General features: G+C 41.6%; 1 protein-coding gene across 1 annotated transcript in view; it reads right to left on the reverse strand.

The window, feature by feature from the left end:
• PIK3C2G (phosphatidylinositol-4-phosphate 3-kinase catalytic subunit type 2 gamma) overlaps positions 1-23,932 on the reverse strand; it is a 189,696-nt gene that overhangs the window by 13,309 nt on the left and 152,455 nt on the right. The window contains exons 30-31 of the mRNA XM_030960249.1: positions 14,997-15,072; positions 8,723-8,817 (exon numbers count right to left, since the gene is read on the reverse strand). Coding sequence (XP_030816109.1) covers positions 8,723-8,817; positions 14,997-15,072 — 171 coding nt within the window. The remainder of the gene's footprint in view (positions 1-8,722; positions 8,818-14,996; positions 15,073-23,932) is intronic.

The raw sequence follows: 23,932 nt of genomic DNA on the forward strand, positions 1-23,932 counted from the left end.
GTCCAATACCCTCAGCATCCTCATCAACCTGCCTGCAGCAGAGTGGCCAGGACTGGAGCAGTCTGGCTGGAACAGCTGGCTCTGCAGCATTCCTGAGGGGACAACTGGGCTGGAAAAATGGGGTTAGAGCTGTCCTGAGACACAACATTTCTATAGAATGAACCGACAACCAACCCTTTCCAAGGTCTCCTGGCTGTCAAATGGGAAAAAAATAACCCTGTTAAGGAGGGAGACCAGCAAAAGATTCACCCTGTCATATTGTGGGCATCTGGTTTGTATGGGTTAAATTGCCCCACATTGGTGCCTGGCCCCAGCTGAGACAGATTGTGCTGCTCGTGTCACCAGCAGTGACAAAAGGTGTGTATGGAGCTGGAAATTGGGGGAAAATGGTCCATTCTGAAATGATCAGGTCAGGCAAGATAATTCATGGGACTCAAACCAGCCTGGTCAGGCAGCTGATCCATCACAATGAGATAGAAATGTGATTCCAGCACATCACAGAGGCAAACATCCCAGTTTCAAACTGATCCCAAGGCACAGAGACAGAGGGACTTTCAAAATGAACAGGAATTATTTATTAAATATTAAAAAAAAAGGGATTTAATTTAAGGAGACAGTTCTGGAAACAGATTGGATCCCAAAAGACACAGGGCTTTCTAAGAATTATGAAAGATATTTCTGATCTGCTTCAGTCATTTAAGAGGAAAGCCCATTTATCTCTGATTAAATGAAATAAATAAAATGAAAATACCCAGAAGGTCACACAGTTTTCTCTCTCAAGCCTTTATTTCTATAGAGCTCTGAAACCAGAAAGTTGAAGAAATACACTGAAACTTATATCTGATGCCCTGTTGAATAAGAATATTTCATTGTCCTGATGATCCAGAAGGAGATAAGGACAGACACAATGCCAAATGAAATGGGGAAGAATCTGCACAACCACACTTTTTGTAACTATCATAGAACAGGATCCTGCCTTTTAGAGACCACTGGCAGCAAGCAAGGAGGACTAGAATTTCACTCCAGCAAGAAATGACACAACTTTGCATGTGTTTATTTCTGTTTCTGAACAAGCAATAAAGAAAAAGACATCATAGAATGGGTTGTGGCTGTACTCAACTCACTCAGAGCTTAACTCCAGCTCCTGAGTCTCACAAACTTCTGACCCTTCACTGATGTTTGGGACTCCATTCCTGGGTGCTCCCCGTGGCACCATGTGGGCATAAAAAAGTTACCAAGGCTGAAAAAAATGATATAAAGCAGAAGTGGGAATGTATGGAATAAATGTACAACTCCCAGTAAAAAACCTGAGAGAGAATCACAGAGAAGTTGTTTTTTTCTGAAAGAAAAGGTAACACGTTCTAGATTTCTCAACCATACATTGCATTACTATTTTAAGACAATTAACTCCACTGGGTTTTTTTTTCTATCAGAGAAATCAAGGGTCAGGCATGCTTTAAAACTGTATTATCCTGTGGATAAGCAATGTTGGTGCAGGATGTAGAATGCAGAGAGCAGATTTCATGAACAAGTCTCTGAAGCTTTTATCTCAGAATTACCACCAAGCCCATATAGAAACTGAATTCCATTGATTTCAACCCTGTATTATTACTGTGCTTGGAACACTTAATTTTCAGATGAATATTTAGCCACAGAGTCTATGACACTGCCTGAGATAAGAATGATCTTGTTTTGACCCTTAGAAACATAGATCCCAGAATTTCTTCTTTTGAATAAAGTACAAAGGAGAACAAATACTAGAGACAAATCCCCATTTCACTTTCCTTTTGAAATCAGTCAGGATTAAGAGGACTGCTGCCTGTTAGATGGCATGAAAGGAAATTAGCCTTTGAGAAAAGAAACACAAGCAAAGGCTATTGTTCTGTTTCTATCTTTTTGCCACATACAAATTCTTTTCTCTCCTTGCCTGGGCCCAGGCAATAAGTGAATATAAAATATGTAAAGTAACAGTGAGATTGTGATCCATGCCTTCATTCTGCACTGTTTTTCTTTTGAATTTCTTAATTAGTTACTAAAGTCTGTATATGCCTATCTTTAATTTCTCCAACTGTACAATCTCCCTGCACTTTTCTTTCAATTATTCTGCAGCATGCCATCTCCCCACGTAAGAAAGCATTTCATTATATGAGGCTTGCAATTTCTGCTCCTTAATTAGCTCTCATTACTTCTACTTATGCTCTTGCTCAATGTTCTAAATAATTCCTCGTGAACCTTCCTGTCTTCTCCCTTAAATATTTGCACAATTGACTCGTGTCCTTGTTAGTCTCTTCTTAACTAAGTTTTAGTAACAATAAATCACTCCTGAAGAATCAATCACTCCCCACCAACCCTACTGAGAGCTATTCTTTGAACTTGTATCCTAGTTAAAAAAACCATCCTGAGAGAAATAGTTTACTATCAAAGCCTTATAAAGATGAACTGCTTCATTTCTGCCCCATGACACCAGGATCTGGCCTTTCTCATTGGCATCTCTTGTAGCAGCCTCACGTCTCACTGTGGGCTTGTTTTATCTTCACATTACTGTGGGATATAGACCTCTCCCTCCCCGAGGAAATATTTTTCATTTGTCCAAGCTGGTTGTAGGGTTCTGGAAATTACTTCTATTCTCTTGATCTTGCTCTGTCTGCACTATTATTTTTAATGCTTTCTTCATTTGCAACCAGTGGCAAATCTAATTTTTGTTCACCTTCATCTCCCAGATCATTCATAATATTAAACAGAACTCACTGTTGTTTTGTTTTTGGGTTTTTTCCCTTATTCAACACATATCAACTATGTAGGGAATTACTTATTTAAAAATGAGCAGTTAGAATTTAGAGCTGAGGCAGTACTGTGACTGTGACAGATTAAAGGGTTTAACAAGAAATAATAACAGAACTTTCTGTACAACATATTTGTCAAACACCTTTCAAAACAAGTATGTTTGAATCCAACAGTAATCCCTGTGCCACAAGAACAAACCTCATCTCTTTCCAATTTGAAGTACTGCTGAGTTGTAGTACCCTTTGTTTAGAGGCGTTCAGCTAATTTTCAGTCTCAAGGAGAACATAGCTTATCTGTGCTAATTTCCTTTCACTTTAAAAGAATTTTCGATGAATATAAAATTAAATCCAAATTCTTTATAAGCTAGAGTTAGCACAAGAGCTTTCTTCCCATGGCTTTTTATTTTGTTTTCCTGTGCCAGACTGAGGAGAACTTCATCTGAATGTTACCTCCCTCCATCAGCCAAGCTGCTGGTTTAATTCTGTCACTGATACTCTCTGGATAACTTTGTTCAGCTCAAAGTGATTTTTTCCACTTGTTTTCCATCCCTGCCTTGCCTACCTGTGCACCTCCATTCCCATCCCTGTTGGCTGCAGTAAGGAAAGCAGTACACATCCATAATATTCTGAAAGGATAATGTGGCCTTTTATTTCACTGCCAGGCACTGTGTTGTTGGCAGGCAGTAAATATTTTCCATTTAAATCCATATAATGATAGTCATAAGGGGTAAAAGTTAGTGAGCCCATGAGAGGAACGATGGGAACCAACTAAGACTGAACAAAGATCCCTGACCGTTCCCCAGCTCAAGCTGAGAGAAAACCCAGCAAAGGCAGCAGAGCATCCACCTGTGCTGTACGTGGGAACATCCCTACAGCCCTGTGCTGCAGGCTTAGACCTCATCCCTTTGGACTTGGGAAAGACTGGCTGCTTTTTTGGCAGCCTTTTGGTTTTTGGCTTCTTTTCCTACCTCTTTCGAGGTCAGCATTGAAGGCACTTGAGACAATAGTTTGCATTCAGGCTCAGGTGTTTATTATTTCTTATCAGTTACAGCCTCACAGCAGGGAGTTTTCAGCCTTTCATTAGCAAGGAACAAAATGGCCAACAATCTCTTGTTGCAAGGTCTTTTAAGGCTAAACTATCCAATTAAGAAATGACACCTAAATTATTTTCACTTTTAACCCAATAACTAATTACTCAAAGTCTGCACTGCGGACTTTTTGTCCAGTTACAAAACACCACCCAAAGCCATGAAGAAAAGGGTGAAGAAGAAGGTAAAGAACAACCAGTCTCCACCCTAAAACCTCCATCTTGCTCCATATTTATTACAATATTCTAAAACCCCAAACTCTAATTTTTCCACCCTGTGATATCACACACTTCTAACCAACTCCACACCCATAATCCCAGTGCTATCAATCAATTTTGGAAGCTTCTCCACGACCTCAGGTCCAATGCAGTGCTCTCCTGGGAGTCAGAGTCAGCACAGAGAGTCTAAAATTCTCAGCATCCACAACTCCAACAATTGGCTCCCACCTTTTTTTCCCAAAATATTTCAACCATTGCATCTCACAAACATTTTTGGAAGCAATTTGTACACGCAATGGAAAGAGGCTGGATGTCTGTGTAAGCCTAAAGCTGATCGCTAATTCGTCACCCACATATCAGCTATCCCAGAATCATTAATCACCAGGAGTGCTACATGACAGCTTCAGAGCTTTTATAAAAGGAAAGCTGGAAGTACTTTTGCAAAGAACTGTAGGAGTTTATTTTTCTTCCAGCAAATTTTTCCCCCGTAAAATTGGTTCTGAATTCATCGCCCACGCATGCTTTCCTGAATTCTAGTAACATTTTCCATTTACTGGCAGGAGATTCAGGATAACTTGGCTTTGTTTCTCCTCCCCTCTACCCCTGAGGAGTTACTCTGTCCACAAGAAGTAATGGGCAAAAAATGTTTAGCAGAGAGGATTGAAAGTTTAGCTGCTTATCTAGGAAAACAGGGCATGCCTGAAGCCATGGCAGTGAAATCACGGGCAAAAGCAAGCTTCCTCCTGAGCCAGTGCTGAACCACTGCTCCCTTTGCTTCTCCATGAAGCAGGCAAGGAGATTGTTAGAAACCCTTTTCTGGGTGTCAGCAATGGCTATTCCTGTTGCCTCTGGTTTTTTTGAGGCGTGGGCACCAGTAGGTATCCTGACTGTTTCTGGCTGTGTGGAGCTAAACCAGTTCATAGCCAGCCCTGTGTGAGATTTGGTGGGCTCTGGATATCTCCCATTCTCTCTGCTGGTTGATGAAGGTGAACAGAACTGCACTTGATTGTTACAAGTTCAAAACCTACATGTTTTTCAATAAATCCATCTCCACATCTGCACAAGCCTACTTATTTAAGGCAGAGCAGCATTGCCCCTCTGCTTCTGCTCCTGCCTGCTGCTCTTTGGCTGGGTATTGTGCTGCCACAATTGCACTATTCTTGTCCTAAGGTAACAAATCCTTTCAGAGGCCAAAGCAAACCTCCCCTGGGGCTCCTTTATATCCCTCCTGAGAGCACTTAATGCACTTTGCCAGGTACTGTGCTATTGTCTTTATGGAATAAGCCTGCCCTGTCTCAGCCCTCCACCTGCCACATCCTCCCTGACTCCAGAGGCAAACTCTCCAGGCCTCCAAGGTTTTCACCCCTACACAAAGAGTTTCCCTCTCCCCCAGCCTCACTTTATTAAGGCAATATTGCCTGTAGTCCAGAAAGTGCCCAGTGTGGCACTGTCTGCACTTGAGAGAAGCAATGCCCCAATAAGCTGACTTCAGGTTATGTAATATATTTGGAAAATTGCATTTTTTTGGTATCTTGGCTTTTCTATATTTGAAAGTTGAATTTAAAGTTATTTTCCTCAGCAATCATGGTCATGCCATTCAAATCCTAAGCAGAAGCATTGACTTACAGAATCTCAGGATTCTGAGCCACCTGACTTACAGAATCTCAGGATTCAAATGCAACTGAATTGCTGAGGCAAATATTGAGACTGAAACATTTTTAGTATCTTATAAATATCTGTTTAACAGAACTTGTCTTCATTGTGCACCCACAGCCTTAAACTGTAGGCAAACATTACCAACCAGTCTTAAAATCTCTGTGTTCAAACAGTTTCCTTGGCTGCAAGTTTTTCCTTAGTGAAAAAACACAGCTTTTCCTTTGCAGAAGGCTAGATTAGATTAATGGCCCTTTCCAGGCACAAAATCCATAAGGCTCTTCTCTGCTCTTTGTCTCTGCAGAAATTTTGATAGAGTTTTCTTCAAGCAGGACTGGCTTTTTTTACCCATGACTGAAATGTTGCAGTGGGGAGGGAGAGGACACTCTGAAGCTGCCCCAGGGATGAGAGTTGTGCATCTGCAGCAAATCTGGCACTGTGGATGCCTCGGATCCCAGGGGCCCATGCAGGCACCCACATTAACCAGTCCTCACACCAGGGCTCTCTCCACTGCTGTGGCATTTTTTCTCCAACACACCCCACGTGAATGGGCAAATGTCCTTCAGCAGAAATTCCTGCAAAGTTCTGGCACTGCAGTCCTCTGCCTTCCTCCTTTAAAGAACCTGTGTGACACCTGAGAGTGGCTATAAAAAATACCAGCTCCTTAGGGAGTCTCTTGTGCATTGTATATCAATATGGGATTTGCACAGCAGGATCTAGGTCTCCTATTAAAACTCCTAGAAGTAAACTCACACAAACACTAAATCAGATTTATTTCCGTGGATCAAAAGTCTCTATCACAATTCCTGTCAGTTCTGTGAAGCTCCATTTGGGATTAATTTGGCCCACTACAATTATTTTCGCATCTGAACACATCATAAAATCTCTTTATAGAGATAAATTAAATAGGGAAGAGCTGAACAAAAATTATTTACTATAAATTATGAAATAAAACAAGATAGCAAAGTAATCTCTGCACAGATGAACCACTAAAATACAATTAGTGAGACTCTGCAAAAGACTGACTATACCTGAAATAGCTTTAACATGTCTTGAATAAGATATGATCTTGGCATACTTTTAAAATCCCTGTTCAGCTCAACCCAAAAAAAAAAAAAAAGAAGAGGAAAGAGAAGGATAAAGAAAAGAGAGCACATTAGAAAGATTGATTTATATGGCTGGCAAACTGAGAAGATCACTAATGAGATAAAGAACCTTCCTATTACAGGTTCCTGGTCTGAAGGCAGTGCAGTATCACAAGACCCTGAAGCACAATTTCATATTTCAGATCAGATGACAAGGGATGGATGGCCAGGTGGAAGGAAGGAATTGGAAGCCCAGGATTTAAAACTATGATTGCCTAAGTTAGGCTGCCACAGCAATGACCTTATTTTGGAGTCATGAATCAATGTTAGCCTTGCTGAACAGGACTCCTACCACTTCTCTTCAAACTCACTAAAATGGGTTTGATTTAAATTACCTGATTTAAATTACCTATTTCAAAAGCAGTAACTTCAAGTTGTACTATCCCTTTCCATAATGAAGTGAACTGAACCTGGATTTTATGTTTGTACTACAGAGCTATCTGTGCTGTAATTTAATTTAATTAAATGGCTGGAACTTCCTAAGAACACAGTTAGCAGCCTACACACTTACAGTGATGGAAACAAGAAGAAAGGAAGACTCATTCCAACACCTGCAAATTGCTTGTGTGCATCTCCACATCACCTGCTTGAAGTCTCAAGGATATCATCAGCATGGCAATCACTTAAATATGCCCCTCCCACCAATTAGAACTTTATCAGAAGCTTATCAAAGTCCCTTAGATTTAAAAAGCTCAACAGAAAAAAATAAAGAGGGTCTTGTGCTACATCCTGAAGGTAAAATTTGTATAAATTGGACCTGTCAGCAGAGGCTGATCTCACCTGTCAAAGTGGCACACAGGACATAGAAAACAAGTCTCAGGACAGAGATGTATTGAATGTTATAGACCAGAATGGAGATGCTTGAATTGCAAATGAGAAGCCAGAGTGGCCAGCAGAGAACAGTCAGAGCTGTGTAAGCCTCATGTGCCTCATACCACTAATTAAACAATCAGCCTCATTTTATTACCGGCTGGTGCTCACACAAACCCCTGAGTTTGGCCCCATTTAGGAAAAGGGATTTCAACTGAGTTTGGGATGGAGGTGGCACAGAGTGTGTATTGAGAGCCCACAATAGCTAATAATAGCCAGACAAATAAAGGCTCCCTTGCCAGAGCCATTGCTTGAGACACGAGCCATGGGAATTCAAGGGCACATCCAGGCAGGGAATTCATTATGGAGCAGCCCCAGGCTCCTCAATGAGAGATCACACTTCACACAGCCCCAGCTCCATCTCTGAAGCCACCCTCAGCAGCCAGTTCCACCTGCCTTGTGCTGCAGGAGCACTGCCAGCTTCCCCTGCTGCAGCCTGGCTCCAGGAACCCTCAACATTTACCTCCCAGCCTCCTGACAGTGCTACAAAGCTGAGCATCACGCCTCCAAATGACACTGCTCCTTCAAACACAGCTCTGCTCCCTCTGCTGAGCTCTTCCCTCCTCACAGACAGCCAGGCTGGACTGGAAAGAAATGTCTGGATAATCAATCCCCAGCGCCAGGCTGACATGCTGCAAAAAGTCATGCTGCTGCACCGTGCCTTATGTGTGACTGCTATCAAAATGTGTCAGCTGAGAGGGCCAAAACAGAATCAAAATTGGTTTTCTTGGAAAAGGCCATTACCAGCCATTAAGGAAACCCAGCTCCTCTATCTGTCTCACACCTGGAAGCATCTTGAGTGAGCTCAAAGGGAAAAACCAATTGTTAAATCGTGACAGAACAGCACTATCATTGCTTTGAGCTGAAATTAGTTATCCCAGAAAGGCTGTTTGAAGATTAATGTTTTCACAGTACTCTGCAAATGCAAGGACTTACTGGTTTCACATTCTGATATAAATACTCACGAGGTTCCTCATGTGTTTCAGCATTATTGTCAGGCAGGTGTTCTCATAGGATATGACCAGTTGTACTCCAGGCTTCTCACCAGCTGACTGAGGACCTAAAAAAAGCCAGACTTGATTTTTTAGTTAACAGCTTAGGGGAAGTAGATCTGCAAAATATTGAAGTACACATTAGCTAACATATAAAAACCTGCTGCGTGCTTAAATCAGGGATGAAATTAGAAAACATGGGTAAAGAGTGTGATGGAAGAAAGTGCTCTGACATGCAGTGCTCTTTTTCTTTCCTGTTTGGTAACTGCCAGTGAGATTTTCTGTTTACTAACTGCCATCAATCTGAAATTCAGTGGGAAATTTATGCTTGAGTGACAAATAATTGGGGCAGTTTTTTGGCAGTCACTGATGACACTATTCACTATTGTTGCAGTTCTGTCTGGTTAAAAACACTGTAATTTTTTTCCCCAGTTCCCAAGAGAAAGGAAAAAAAAAGGAAACAAGAGCAAGCTTCCTGACCAGTTCCAAACCAAGTTAGAGAAACAACATTAGGTATAAATTCTCCCTTCCTCATTCTGTACTTTATGTGTTCCAGGCTGGTTTTCATGCAATGCATTGCTTTCACAGATTTTTCTACTAAGATGCATTTTAGGAGTCTGATATAATTCCCACTGAAAAAAGGGCATTTTTCATTTTCCAAGCAAGAAGAATCAGTTTCATATTGTGGAAGAAATGACTAAGCAAATCCTGTTCCATCTTTGTGCTGGAGGCACCGAGCCAGCTGTTTTCACTGCCAAAAGGTGAGTCCTTGAAGCTGGGGAAGCAGTGTGCTTTACCTGCCCTGCAGAGACAGCAGGGAGGCATAGCAGAGCAAAGATGCCTTTTACCACTGCAAATCAGCTAATGGTGAGCACAACCTCTCCTCAATATCTGTCTGACCTCCTTATTTTTGCAGTGTTTCAGCTGAGCAGGGGCTGAGGAGCTGGGCTTGAGCTTTTTTACCACCTGGTCACCAAGGACAGCCCAGACATGGCCTGTGTGAAGTTGCCTGGTTTTACTCAGCCAAACAGGGCTACTTTTAATTAAACCAAAGCTGTATTACATCCACTAATTTACCTGAAAAAGCAAGAACTCAATCCTGCTAAGTTTACAACACAATGAGGATGTCTCATGAGCTGGGCTCTGCTCTCCAACCTCCCCTTTAGAGCAGTGGCTTAGCTGGAGACCTCAGCCAGAGAAATCCTGCTCTCCTTCCTGCACCTTGGGATCTGCCACTGACACTCCAGCCCTGAAGCCACTGCAGGGTGACATAACAACAGGAGACAAGACAATAGAGTGGTGATTAATTCTTTAAATAGAAACACATCTCGTGAGGAGCAGAGGCAGTGGGAAAGGATGATGGGAATGTGAGAACAGCCATCACTCACAGTCATACACTGCCATGGGAGGCTTTTGGGAGTACCAGACAAGGGAACCCTCCTACTCCCCGTGTAGCAGGAGGGTTCCCTTGTGTCCCTTTCAGCCTCAGCAGAGACCTAGGTGATGCCTCAGGTTTCAGCTTTTCTATTTTTCAGATTCTGTGCTGCTTTAGTGTGCAGTTCTGAGCATCATATGAGGGGATGATGAGCTCTGTGCACAGAGCAGGGAGACAAAACAATTCCTGCTCTAGCTGGCCACCAAGGACAAATGATCCAAATCTCAGCCCAGGAGCACAAACACCGTGGGCTGGAGAGAGAAAAACAAGCAGGGTGGGACTGCAGGGGCTAAAGCTGGAATGGGACAATGAACTGCAAGATGCAAATGGAGCAGAACTGATCACAGGGAGAGACCCCGGGAGCACTCGTGCATTTTGGGGCCATTTTGGTTCATCTTGGGTGCAGCCCTGGCTGGGCTCTTGTGCTGCCCAAGGTGGATCCATGGAGGAGATCCTTTTAATAAAGCCATGTTGGGTGTATTTTTCTGAAGAAACCAAATGTGCAACCTCTGGAGCAAACAGAGCCTAAAATAACTGCTCAGCAGACACAGTGACAGTGGGGCCATGTACTGCTGACAGCCAGAGAGACAGTGTAATTGCCATTTATCCTGAGGAAGGGAGCTCAAATCAATTAGAAATAATACAGTGTGTACATGCAGCTGCCATAATATAATTGTACCAACACTACTGAGTTTATGATGCTTGGAGTGGAATTTCAGAATATGAATCCATCTCCAATTTCTCCCCTTTAGAGACTACAGAAATACATTTTTAATCACATCCTAACTAGAGAAAGGCCTGAAAGACTCCTGAAAAATTGAAATCTCAGGAAGAAATCACTAAGCTGGGACTTAGAAGACCGAGTAGCAGTTCTTCATTTGTTATTCTCCCTTATGAACCTTGACAAATCACTTGGCAAGACTGCGCCTTATTTCATTTCTTGTGTTATGAAAATAGGAACAGGGAGGGACAAGGGATGAAAACTCCAGACAATGCTGAGTCTTTTCCAGGTTAAGAAGAAGCCCATAAAATTCCTTTTTTTTTTTTCATGCAAAGCCACTTTACCATCTTTTTTTCCTAAGCTGTGAGTTCTTTTGCCTTTAATTTGCAAGAGGAAATGTAGAATTCCAAGTTACAGCCTCCTAAGTCCCTGACTTCACACAGTCAACCCTAAAAACACCAACTGGCTCAGGGCTTCAGTCCTCCAAGCCAGCCAGAGGTGCTCATGGGGGGATGTGACTAAACCAGGAAGGCAACTTGTGGCAAAAGCTTTACAAGAGTGAGCAACTTCAGAAGATCAAAACGCTGTGGTACATGAGCAAGAGAGCCTTTTTCTCCTCAGGGACTATTCATAAGGATTTTGGCTCTGCACGGATGGGAATGCCATATTCCAATGTCCCTGGATGTCCCTTTACAAGGACACAGAACCTGTTCCCCTGCTGCACCTCAAGGCCAGAGGCTCAGACAAACACAGGAGCACTAATTAAACATGCCAGAACTGGGGCTGGGCTGTACAGTGTTACAGCCCAGAGCAGAACCAAAACTGTCTGAATGATTAATATTTTTCCGGAGATACAAACTCAAGAGAAAAAAAAGAAACAAGTTTGATATTAAAATGTTTTTGGTAGCTTTTTCTTTCTTCCTTCCTTTTTTTATAAAAGTCTGATTGTGAAATCATTCCTGATATCTGCTCTTACTGCCTTGTAGTGAGCTTGGTATAATGAAATGCTGACAATGTTCAGGATAATTCAGAATTCACCCCACTGGGAATACTGATCCAGTATTCATGTCAAGTAAATTTAACACTGATTTCTAATCTCTCTATTGCTGGGAGAAGAGGACAAATTCATACATTTTAATTTTTATTTTACCTTAGTAAGTGTAATTACCTACAACATTTATAAATTATAGCAGTGTAAGAGAAAGATGCTGGTCTGATCAAAATTCATAACCTGATCCTATTGGGCATTAATCTTATTTCATATTGATCCTAACCAAGAGAGAGATGATTTCTGTTGCTTGAGAGAGAAGCTACCAGACCCATGGAAAGCTACAGCCCATATTAAACTTGAGTTATTTTTCAAAAGAGACAAATATTAAGACCCCTATAACCTCAGCAAGCAATGAAATTTGTGGGGGAAAAAAATCTATGCTTTTATTTATGCTTTTATTCATGGCAACCTGCAGGCTCAGTGAATTTAATTCCTCCCCAGACTGACTATGGCATTACTGCAGAGTTTACCTCCAAATTAAGAGCATTTCTGGGCACCTCAGCCAGCAAGAACCTCTGGGGCCTCTTTGCTCCTCCCAGCAATTCCTTGTTTGCTACCTGGCACCTTGGCATGACCAGACACCTCCTCCTGCCTTAGTTGGACCTGTGTCTCCTCTGGATGCCACCAGTGTGCAGAATGCCATGGAACAAAGATTTCAGTGAGCTCTCTGGGGAGTGGCAGCAGCCTGACTCCAAAGGTGAGGTGAAGAATAGAGAAAAATAAAAATAGAAATATGTGTGTTTCAACAGATTTCTCAGGTGGGCAATCCACACATGCATGGCAGCTCTTCCACCACAAATGGTGCAGTACCCAGAGCAACCCAGCCCATGATTCTTGCTCCCTGTTTTTACCAGGTCTAAACTCATTGTTTGGACCTCATGTACATTGCTGGTTTATCAGTGAATGATCATGATCAATTTTCTAGGCTAAAGAGAGCTGTTTTGTTTGTGTTTCGATTTTGTTTACCCTTGTTAAACAAAGGTTTTGCCCTAAGTCCAGAAGGGAAGTATCCAAACTTTAAAAGGCTGAGTTCTTGAATAGGAAAAATCCAATTCCCCTGTAACCTCACTGCTGGAGGCCAGAGACCCACTCCTCTTCCCCAGCCATGCTGTGACCCTCACCACCACTAACTACAAAGTGAGGAACAGACTGGGTTACCTGACACACAGCTCTCATCAAACACCCACTAAACACATTCTTGCCTCTGTTTCTTCATTCTCTTCCTTGAATTTTTTGCTACTGACAACAAAAATAGATGGCTCATCTGTGGTATTTTCGGGGTCCCCCGCGGCAGGAAGGAAACAATTAATCTGACTCCATGTTCTTAGAAGGCTCATTTATTATTTTATGTTACTCTATTATATTAAAGAATGTTATACTAAAACTACACTAAAGAATAGAGAAAGGATACTTACAGAAGGCTTAAGAAGATACTAATTAAAAACTCATGACTCTCCATAATCCTGACACAGCCTGACTGTGATTGGTCATTAAGTAAAAACAATTCACATGTTGGATAAATAATCTCCAACCACATTCCAAAGCAGCAAAACACAAGAGAAGCAAAGGGGATAATATTGTTTTCCTTTTTCTCTTAGGCTTCTCAGCTTCCCAGGAGAAGAAATCCTGGCAAAGGGATTTTTCCAGAAAATATGACAGTGACAGCTCATCCTTGAGACTACACTGGCTCAGGACACTGCTGTAGGAATTATGATGTTGCAAGTTATTTCTCAATTTTATTACAGATTCAGTTCGTGATTTTGCATAAAACTTTTACACCCAGATTCTCTGTAAGAATTCGGCAGCTGAATATTAGTGACATATCAGAATTATTCTGGGGCTTTAACTGCCTTGTGCCTCAGCTCCCTCTGACATCTGTAACTGTGCTTAAAGACACCTGCAGAGAGATGCAGCCCATGGACCCAGATTACATGCTCCTAACACCTAGGACATCTTTGCATTATCTCCTGATCCTTTGTAAAAGTTAGAGCAACCATTAGTAATTTTCAATAGTCGTAATGGGTTTAATATGATAATGGCATGCCCTAATCAAATGAACTCCACACAGGGGGAATCTTCCAAAGGCTGAGAAGCCAGAATGGGATTTATTTTGTTCTGATGGATTAAAAAAAACTGGTCCCAGCAAAAGAGATAATGAAACCTCTGTCTGCAGAGGGATTAAATTAACTTAATGGACATGCAAACTAAATATGCAGAGATACAATCCTTTCTGAAATGTGGAAAACTGATGATCTTGGAAACCATCCTATCACTTGGAGCACATAACAACCAGCTGAATTGTTGTGGTGCAGAGTGCAGCTGCAGACTCCTTTATGAGGTTTTATCTTGCCTAAAAACTGAGTACAGAAGATTATTATCAGCGCAGAACTAAGGCAGTGGAAGACAATAAGCATTCAGAGTTTACTTTTTATGGTTTATGCTTTGGCTCTTAATGCTGTAATGTCAGAAATTAGATTAAATTAGGGGCTGGACAGAAGAGGGAAATGGGTTAAGTATTTAGATAGGCTAAGGGAACAGTGCAGCATCTCATTTAGCCAGAAGTGAATTATCACAGTCATTAATAATGTATGCCTAAGCATTAACATAATGTTCTGTTATTTACTTGCTCCACTCATTGTGAAAATTACTTTAGAAGTCACCCCTGATTTTCTTCGCTTGTGCAAGCACACATTGTGCTTTGTCATGACTCACATCCTTTCCTCCAAAATCTTTGAATATTTTGCTTTGTAATACAAGAAACTTGCCACAATTTGTGTAAATGAACTTCTGCTTTGCATATAAGCATGTTTATTCAAAAAGAAATGAAGCAAGGCTGAAAGGAATTTGACAAAGAGAAAGAAATCTACAGGCGACGTCAGTAACACATTTTCAAAGACCTTGAGAAATCAGGAATTATTTGTTGGTATCCTTATATCCTAAAAAAACCCAAACCATCTAAAAAAATTTAGACTCACCTTTGCATAAAACTATCAAAGACTATAATGTCTTAGAAAAGAAATAAGATTGGTAATCCACATACCTAAGGTCAGAGATGATGAATGTTCTGCCAAGGTATTTTTGGACCAGTTGAGGAAGAAGCTGAGTACGAGCTCATTCTGAAAGAGAACACAAACACTGTAGGTAATATCATATGTTGCACTCTGCTCCTTGTATCATTACCCCCCAAGAAGCTCACTGGTAATTTTTAATGCACATATTAGAGTTAGCAATAAAAGGCAGCTTTTCCCTTTTGGTCATGAGCTAGGAACCCAGGAGTGACTTCTGCTGTGGCACTGGGAAGATGATGATGGTGTTCTTTAGCACTCAGGGATGCTGCTTTGGTGCCTACCTGGCCCCTTTCTGTCAGCACACTTCAGAGCTGTGGGGCCACGGATTTGTGCATGTACAAATCACAAACAGGACACGACTGCTGTGGAATGTGCCTTGAGCTGTTTTGTCTTCCAGCATCAGCCTCATTCCATGGTTATGACAATGGGAAGATGCCAGCAGCTCACATCTCAGGCAGCAGACCAAGAACTTAATGTTACAACTTAAAAAGTAAGTTTTTTGACCAATCACACAAAGCAGAAGCACATTGACAGTAGTTCTATCCAAGCACTATAGGCACACGTACCTTTGGTTAAACAATGCTTGCTTATTTCAAATACAATACCTGCTTGTGAGCCTTAAAACACAATGCACAGAGCTCCATTATTAAGCTTAGAACTTCCTAATATCTTGCTAGATAAACTTTTCTGTAGCTTAGGGAGTTATTCTAGACAAATGTTCACTATTCTAGACCATTGTTCTATTTGTCTTTACTTTTCTACTTCTAACATAATTTTTCTGCTGACCAATCTCACGGCTCCTGCTTAGCTCCAATCACAGTTCTGCTGTCTCTGAGGCCCACCTTTTGCAGCTTTCCCAAAACCCTCTGATTTTTGGATTCCCACACTGTGGGGCCACAGATTTGTGCTTGTGCTCCGTCTCCAGCAGCTCAAGATTTCCCTGAGCAGCTGCACGTGCTGTGGCAGAGCAGCCCCTGTGTGAAACAAAGGCAAGAGAGCATCTCCACTCTGAGCTCTGTGTAACCAGCAGGGAACTTGCCCTTGGCACGGGACTGACCCCAAGTACCTGACCTCGTGTGTGCCTCCCTGAGGCTCAGACATTGTGCAAACCTCCCTCCCACAGCAGCTTAATGGACACTTGTGCTGAAAAGCTCCATACACTGTTAAATCCTACCAGAAACCCACAGGGAGTGAAAGGCATGATCGTATTTCACCCTCCTGTTTAAAAGAGTAATCCACCTTATGTACTGCTATAACTTTTATTTTTATGTACTGACCTGTGCTGCTCTAGTGAACATATATAACAGGTAGTTACCTTCAGCTGGAGAGAATTAAAACAATAAACCAAATCCCCAGATTTCAGTATTTTGCAAGGTAATAAAAACGTGAATTCTTAAATGGACTCTTATGACTCTGAATCAAAGCTGGACAGTAATTGCATTTTATTGGCTTTTCATAAAGCCATATTTCAGAATGGCCATTCTTTAAGAGGGTTAGAATTGTTACATTCATGCTGATGTTACATGGACTGACACTGTAATGAATGGGTAGGACAAGAGACTTTTCAGATTCCAGCATTAAAATGTCACCATTGTTTTTTTCCAGTCAGTGGAAAATAATGTGTCTCTTATCAGCAAGATGTACTTCAAGTAGTATTTGTGTTCCTTCAATTTGACAAGATGTAGCATAATTTGTGTAAGGAAAAAAGAAAAGAAACGGGGTAGTGACAAAAGCAGCTAGTGAGGAGTTAACATGTGGTTACAGCAGACAGAGGAACAGATGTGTATGTTCAGTGGAGAGATAAGATTTAGAAATCTGGGTTTATTTTCACAGTTGCCTTTCATTTTTCACTCTACTGTTTGGAGTTTTTCCTCCCACACTGATATTTTCTTTAAAACAAAAATCAGGGGAAAAAAAAAGACAAAAAGAAAGAAAACCCAACATAATTGTTTTCCTTCAATTGAATGACAGATCCTTAAGTTATTAGCAGTGGACTGCCAATACACCTGTCTGTACTGAGCACGAGTAATTATTCTCCCATCTGATGAAGACAGCTGACAAGGGAAAGCCCATACACCTGCCACAGCTTCCAGCAGCTTTAAACAGCAGAGTTATTCCCCAGGGGACCTTCACTCGCTCTTTCAACATAAGTCCCAAGTGTAGGAAATCTCCAGGGTTGAGAGTATATTTTTGGCAGCCCAGTCTTTATTTGACAGCCTGAAAATAAGCAGAGAAACTCAAGTGGCCCTATGACTTCAAAGATCTTGAGAGAAGTAGGCAGGAGGTGGAAATAAAGATACACAAACTGACTTGAAAGAGAAATAAAAAATTCCACTCTGAGCAGCATGGTGTTTTTTCTGCTTCCTCTCCACCTACTCTTTCTGCAATAAATGGAAATGCAAGACAAATAATACAAAGCAAGAGGTTTCTAAATAGGAGGTGCAGAGATTGTTTCAGGCACTAATTCCAAAATCCCATTCTAATGGAGAGAAGGCTGAAAAAAAAAAAAGGACATTTGGTTTAAGTACAGGAGTGTGGTGTTGAGAGGTCCCCAGGACGAAGTGAGATAAGAATTTGACTCCAAATTCTCAGAAGGCTGATTTATTATATTATGATATTATATTATATTAAAAAATGATATAATAAAACTAAGCTTAAGAAAGAGAAAGGACATATCAAAAGGCTAGAAAAGAATGAATAATAAAAACCTGTGACTGACCAGAGTCCTGACACAGCTGGACTGGAATTGTTCATTAAGTTAAAACAATTCACATGGAACCACTGAAAGAATCACCTACCACATTCCAAAGCAGCAAAACACAAGGAGAAGCAATCAGATTATCATTATTTAAATTTTTCTCTGAGGCTTCTCAACTTCCCAGGAGAGGAAATCCTGGCAAAGGGATTTTTCACAAAATATCACGGTGACACAGGAGTGGAAATGTGCAGAACTTACAACAGGCATGGGCAGGACAGGCATGGACCCTGCTGGTGCCACAGCTGATGGCAAAGCTTTCCTGGCCTGTGGGCCCATCATACTCAAAAGAAGCCTGAGGGGAAGCAGCAAGGCTGATATTGGTAGAAGAAATGCAAAACCTGAATGGAGCACTTCATGTGGCAAGAGCAGATGCAGCAGGCTGTGCAGGGCAAGGTGCTCCAGAAGCACTGGAGGTGTCTCCTGGCTGTTTGTGCAGAGAAGCATTCTGCACACTCGTATTTAAAACAGCAATTTCCCCCTGATGTGTGCTGATCTGCCTGCTGCAGCACTCCACCATTAGATTTCCACCAGAACATGTGTAAGTGCCTTATTGAGCCCACCCTTTTCCAGCAGACCTCCAAAAACCACACTGAACTTTCAGGCAATTCCTCAATCTGTGAGACCTCCAGCAGCTGGACCCCAGCTAAGGTGACTGGAGCAGAGAGTTAAACCAAGCACACTGCTAAACAAAACCAGATCTAGCAGAGCTTTGAACATGTATGAGCTGTTTGAAGGTGCAGAGTCCACTTCTAACCCAGCAGCTTCTGTTACACCAAAGTGACTGTGGGTGGCAACTCAGAGATCTCGTGGTCTTGGCAGAAAGGAAGGCACTGAGGATGATCAAAGCACTCCCTCACCCTCTTCCCCACTGGAACTCTTACCTTTAAATCAGCAAATGGAAATTCCCTAAAATATTGCACACATAGGAAGTCCTCCTATCATTTGTCCAAGCACTCTTACCTAATAAGACAATAATCTTCAATTGGTAATTCTGATTTTTTGCAGGTCACTCAGCACATTAGCCCAAACAGGAGCAGACTGGTCTGTGTGGTCAGTCTGGAACTCACAGACCTTTTTTCAGCCATTTAACTCAAAAGGCACAAACTCCACCTTTACTTGCACTAGGACCCAACTGAAATAAAATATTTCAGTGGCTTTGGGGGGCTGGCACAGCCCTGCACTATTGCAGCATGATAGAATTTGTCTGCTGCTCTCCATCAGAGACTAACCAGAAAATCACTGTGCACTTTGTGAAACACAGCCAGGTTTCAAGGCAGATTTAATTTCAATAGAAAGAAAAGCAGCCTCCCCTCTGCTTCCAGCTTTCTTTTCAGCTGTGCTGGAGTAGATTTGGGGTCAGAGAACACCCATGCTCCTGTTATACTGTCACAGGATGGAGAATCAGCAGGAAAGAAAGCAACCAGAAAAAGCTGACCTTGGTGCAGCTGTTATAACTTCAGGAAAGGACAGGGGAAGAGAGAAGACTTTGAAACCTCCCCATTTTGGCTCTGCTGGAGGCCCTGCCACAAGAACAGAGGAGTGGTGGAGTTCAAGGGACCCACACACCCTGGGAGCACTTTGTTCCCCCTCTTTATGTACCCCCATACAGGCATGCGGGAGCCTTTTCCTCATCTCTGCAAATCCCAAGGAGCAGAAGTGAATAAAACAGAAATGAAATATGGGAAGCTCTTATCAAATTGATTACTTTTACAGTGTAACACATCATTCACCCTAGAACAACGCTGTGGGCCTGGTTTTTACTGTGTGCTTGAAAATGAGTGAACATAATTTACAATCATTCCCATTTACATCCTCTTTAAAGTCCTTTTACAAAGCCTATAAGTCACTTTGAAGCTGTTTATAGAACCTATCCACAGCTGAAACACCATCACTATTTGCTTACTTGCCTGCACAAGGCTTATCTTCACCTCCAAAGTCCTCTGTTAATTTGGATACTTAGAAAATCTTATAGACTCAAACTCTAAAAGAGGTTTTTTTTTCTACTGACTAACCTACTGTGCACCTGCCCTTACTATTGTGTTTGACACTGGGGCCAAAACCAGACTCAATTAATGCAGCCTTACCTTGATTTTGTGTCCCCAGGCAGTGCACAACCTTCCTATGATACAGCCATAAAAGGAGGAGCCACCAGGGCAGCCCTAATTTATGGGATGAGATTTGGGCAGCAGTCACCATCCAGCCCATCCCTCAGCTGGAATTGAGTGAAACAGAAAAATACAACAATGGTCAGCAGCTGTCTTTTGTCACAGACTTGCTTTATGCTTTGAGAACACATTTTTGTCCTCTTCCATGTTATACCAATACTCAGTTCAGTATTTCTTGGTGCTTCACCTCTTATTGGTAATATCACTGGGTTGTTTTACCATTTAATGGAGCAAAAACTCAAAGATTCTGAAGATAGCTGAGAATTTTGCCCTGCAGATCTAAAAATTTCAGGTATTTCAGTGCATGCAGATGCTGAGTCAGTCAGCAGTGGTGCAGCTGGCCCAAAACTAAACATTATTTTGCTGTGATCAGAAATACTGACACTGGTTTGGGACAAGTAAAATGAAATTTAAAAATAAAAAATAAAAAGGTGCCAAAACCTGTTTTTCATCCTGTCCTAATTGACTCAGTTTGACAATGAAGGTTCATCAACTTCTGCATGTTAGTGATTGATGCAATGAATACAGCTTGTTCATGAACGCAGTCTGCTGAGGGAGTTATTTATAACAGGACTAACCTGAAACTAAAAAAGGACTCCTATTCTAGGCAATTCTTCAATAAAAGTAACTAAGTGAGGCTTATGATTAAAGTAAACCACAGACTTAAAAAAATGCCTTGAATAGGGATGGACATGAGGACATTTAAAATTTAAACTGGTCCAAGAACAAATATTCCAACAATCTGCATTTACTGGATCTAGCACTAAAATTCAGAGATAGAGGAAGAAAAAGTTTCTGTTCATTAAAGAAGGGTTTGAAGAAACATTTAATTCCATTTGAGCTCCAGTGCAAATAAGAAGGCAGCTGTTTTCCACCTCTCCTCCTTCATTCCAACCATTTAGCAGAAAAGGTCAGTGACATTCTGACTTACTCTCAATTATAATAAAATTTTCATAATCAGAACTTAGTGTGGACTAAAAAGCTTGCACTTAAGGCACGACTGAGGAAGGAATTTGGATGTAATCTGATTCTTTCTTCATTTCCAGGATTTATAATTACTTTATTGGTAGAACCAAGCATGTGTTCAGTCCTGTGTGGACTGGACTAAATTCTTCAGAGCAGAAAATGGTGCCTAGTCATTTAGGCTAATGTGTTTACAGAGATTACAAGTGTTACAAGGGTATTTTATAATGAAATAAAAGCTCTTTTCCCTATCTCAGACAATACTGCAGCCCACTCTACAGCTACAATAAATTACATCTACAATTCAGCATAAAGAAATTACTGTAGCAAGAAAGTAAAAGGAATACTATTCTACAGGCAACTGATCTTCCTAGATTTCTTCACAAATTTATGAGTTAATTATTTATTCCTACATAGTTTTACTATTTCATAGGGATGACAGTTTGATAATGCTTGAAAACTGACAACTCAATGGTTTCAGCCAGGCTCCTCAACATTTTGAGAAAAAGGACAAATTTGACTGCAAAGTTGTCATAGGCATGGAAAGGGACAAAATAATTGTATTTATTTTTACCAAGAAAGCCTCCTAGCTTGGAGGCTCAGGCTAAAGCGAAGATAACACCATGATATTTTTAAAAGAGTCATACCAAAGTGAAAAGTAAAAGAAAAGGGAGTACAAAGGAAATTACCTACCAACTGCTCTCCTTGTTCTAAGTGGGTCAGAACACGTCAGTATTTTCTAAATTTCTCCCACCTCCCAGCAGGAGAAGCATATTGAGGTAAAAATAACCATTCAATGTTTATGGAGTATCAATAACTCGAAAGGTTATCATCCAGAATTGCAGGTTAGCTGCATGGGGGTAAGCAAGATGATTTCCCACATGCAGCAGCACTTTAGGATGGGAACAATCTGCTCATTCCTCTGCTCCTTATCCCTTGCCCTCCAAGTCCAGCACAGCCCTCACAGGTACAAAATTGCTTTCTTCTCCTCGTGGTTCAGCCCTCCAGGCTGTACCAGCCTGGAAAATTCCTCACTCTCAACAGTTCCTAAAGGTTTCATTTCAGAAGCAGAATCAATACATGGTGATAGTCATAAATAGATATATAAATAAATCTTATTCTTGATTAATATAATGCATTACTAAGCAGCTTTGTGCTTGTGGTGCATGTTTTTCTCAGGAAACCTCGTGTTAATTAATGCCATCACTGAGTGAGGTGCTCAGATAAGCTACAGCACAGCTTCCTAAAAAAGTTTCAAGCTCTGGATCTAACCAAGTAAAACATTTACTTTTAAGCAATGCAGCCAAGTTTTTCATAATGGCACACTTCAGATGGTGACATTGACTTCCCAAAAAGCTTTTCCCTAAAACCAGTCTTATTTTGTGGTTCAGAACCACAGCAGTGCCTGTCCCTGAGCACATCTGCCCAGAGTTACCTCGAACCCCTCAGCCATGGTTGTGCTCCAGGGCTGTGTGCTGCAGACCCACAAAGGGAGCAGGAGGGACACTGGGAAGGACACTGGGGTTTTCTGAGGAGGAGGCCAGGCAGCCTGCTCTGCCTGAGCACCACCCCTTGGAGCAGGAGGCACAGCAGAGCTCCTGTGCACCACTGGGAAATGTTTTTATGACTGTCCCAGGGCTTTCAGCAGCCTGATTTTTCAGCTGTAGATTAGGCTCCTGCACAGCAGTGCTTGGCCCAAATTGAAAATCCCTGTACCTCCCAGCAGTCCAGAGCACAGCAGAAGACACTGATCTCTTCATTTCTAGGTCACAGGCTCAGATCAGCTTTTCCTCAGCTGTGACTGAGGGCACTGATGTGAAATAAACCCATGGCCCTAATGTGGGGGTCAGAAAGGAACCACAGAATCCTCAGACTTGGGTGAGACCTCTGGAGATCATCCAGGCCAACCCTGCTGCCACAGCAGGGTCACCCAGAGCAGGTGACACAGGAATGTGTCCAGGTCGGTTGGGAATATCTCCAGGGACAGAAACTCCATGACCTCCTGGGCAGCTGCTCCAGGGCTCTGCCACCCTCAGTGTAAAGAAGTCCTTCCTCGCGCTGAGGCGAAACTTGTGTTTTACTTGCACAACAATCTACCCAAACATGAGCAGATTGTTTGGCAGTGTCAGTCAAAGGAGCCAAGCACCCAAGTCAGCTGTTCTTACCAAGTTATGTGCAACTCAGTGAGTCAAAAAGATTTTCATGCTCTTTGGAAATCTCAATTTCAACTCAGGGCTCAGAATCTATATTCATATTAATAAGAAAACTTCTGCTTGTTTTGCATATGGACAATTTCCTCTTTAATCTCCATTACAAAGTCACAGTTGGGAAAGTTATATAGTTAGGCAGCAAGCTTTTTTTTTCCCCTCCTGCAAGATGTTTGAGATTTTGGAGATCAAACATCCTGTCATACCCTCTTTTGGCTGTCCCTGCTATGAAACCCAAGCAGTTTGTGCTGTGGCCCTGAGGTGCACAATGCTTTGTGCTGGCCCAGACAATGAAAAGTCAATGTTTGTTACCATTTTGGCTCTCCATTTTTAAGCAGGAGGAGAACCACAAGCCTCAGAAAACAATAATGAATAAAAAACGAGAAAACACCAGTTTTAATGGACTCAATGCATCGTTCTGATGTTATTGAAACATTCTGGGTTAGTTCTTATGTTTGGAAAACTTTCTTCTACCTGTTAAATACATTTTGAAAAGGGTATTTCTGGGCTGGAAGAATGGAACTTTTCATTTAACAACTGTCAAAATCAGACTTTTCAATATTTCAAAGCTTACTTCTTTTTTTAGACGTTACATTTCTCAGAACCTACTCCTTACTGTCAAAAATTCAGTGAATCACTACTTTTCAATGGCAGCAAAGGAAGCAAAGTTTTTTTTCTGAAAAATGCCCTGCCAGGTCTAATAAACTATTTCTCAGTCCTACTTGTCTTTGTCTTAAGTTTTGATGAATGCTGCAATGGCTCCATCCCAAAATGCATCATTAGAAGATGTGTCACTTATACATTTTTTTTTCCCA

This window comes from Camarhynchus parvulus, chromosome 1A (assembly GCF_901933205.1).
Source record: "Camarhynchus parvulus chromosome 1A, STF_HiC, whole genome shotgun sequence".
In the NCBI taxonomy this organism is placed as follows: Eukaryota; Metazoa; Chordata; class Aves; order Passeriformes; family Thraupidae; genus Camarhynchus; species Camarhynchus parvulus.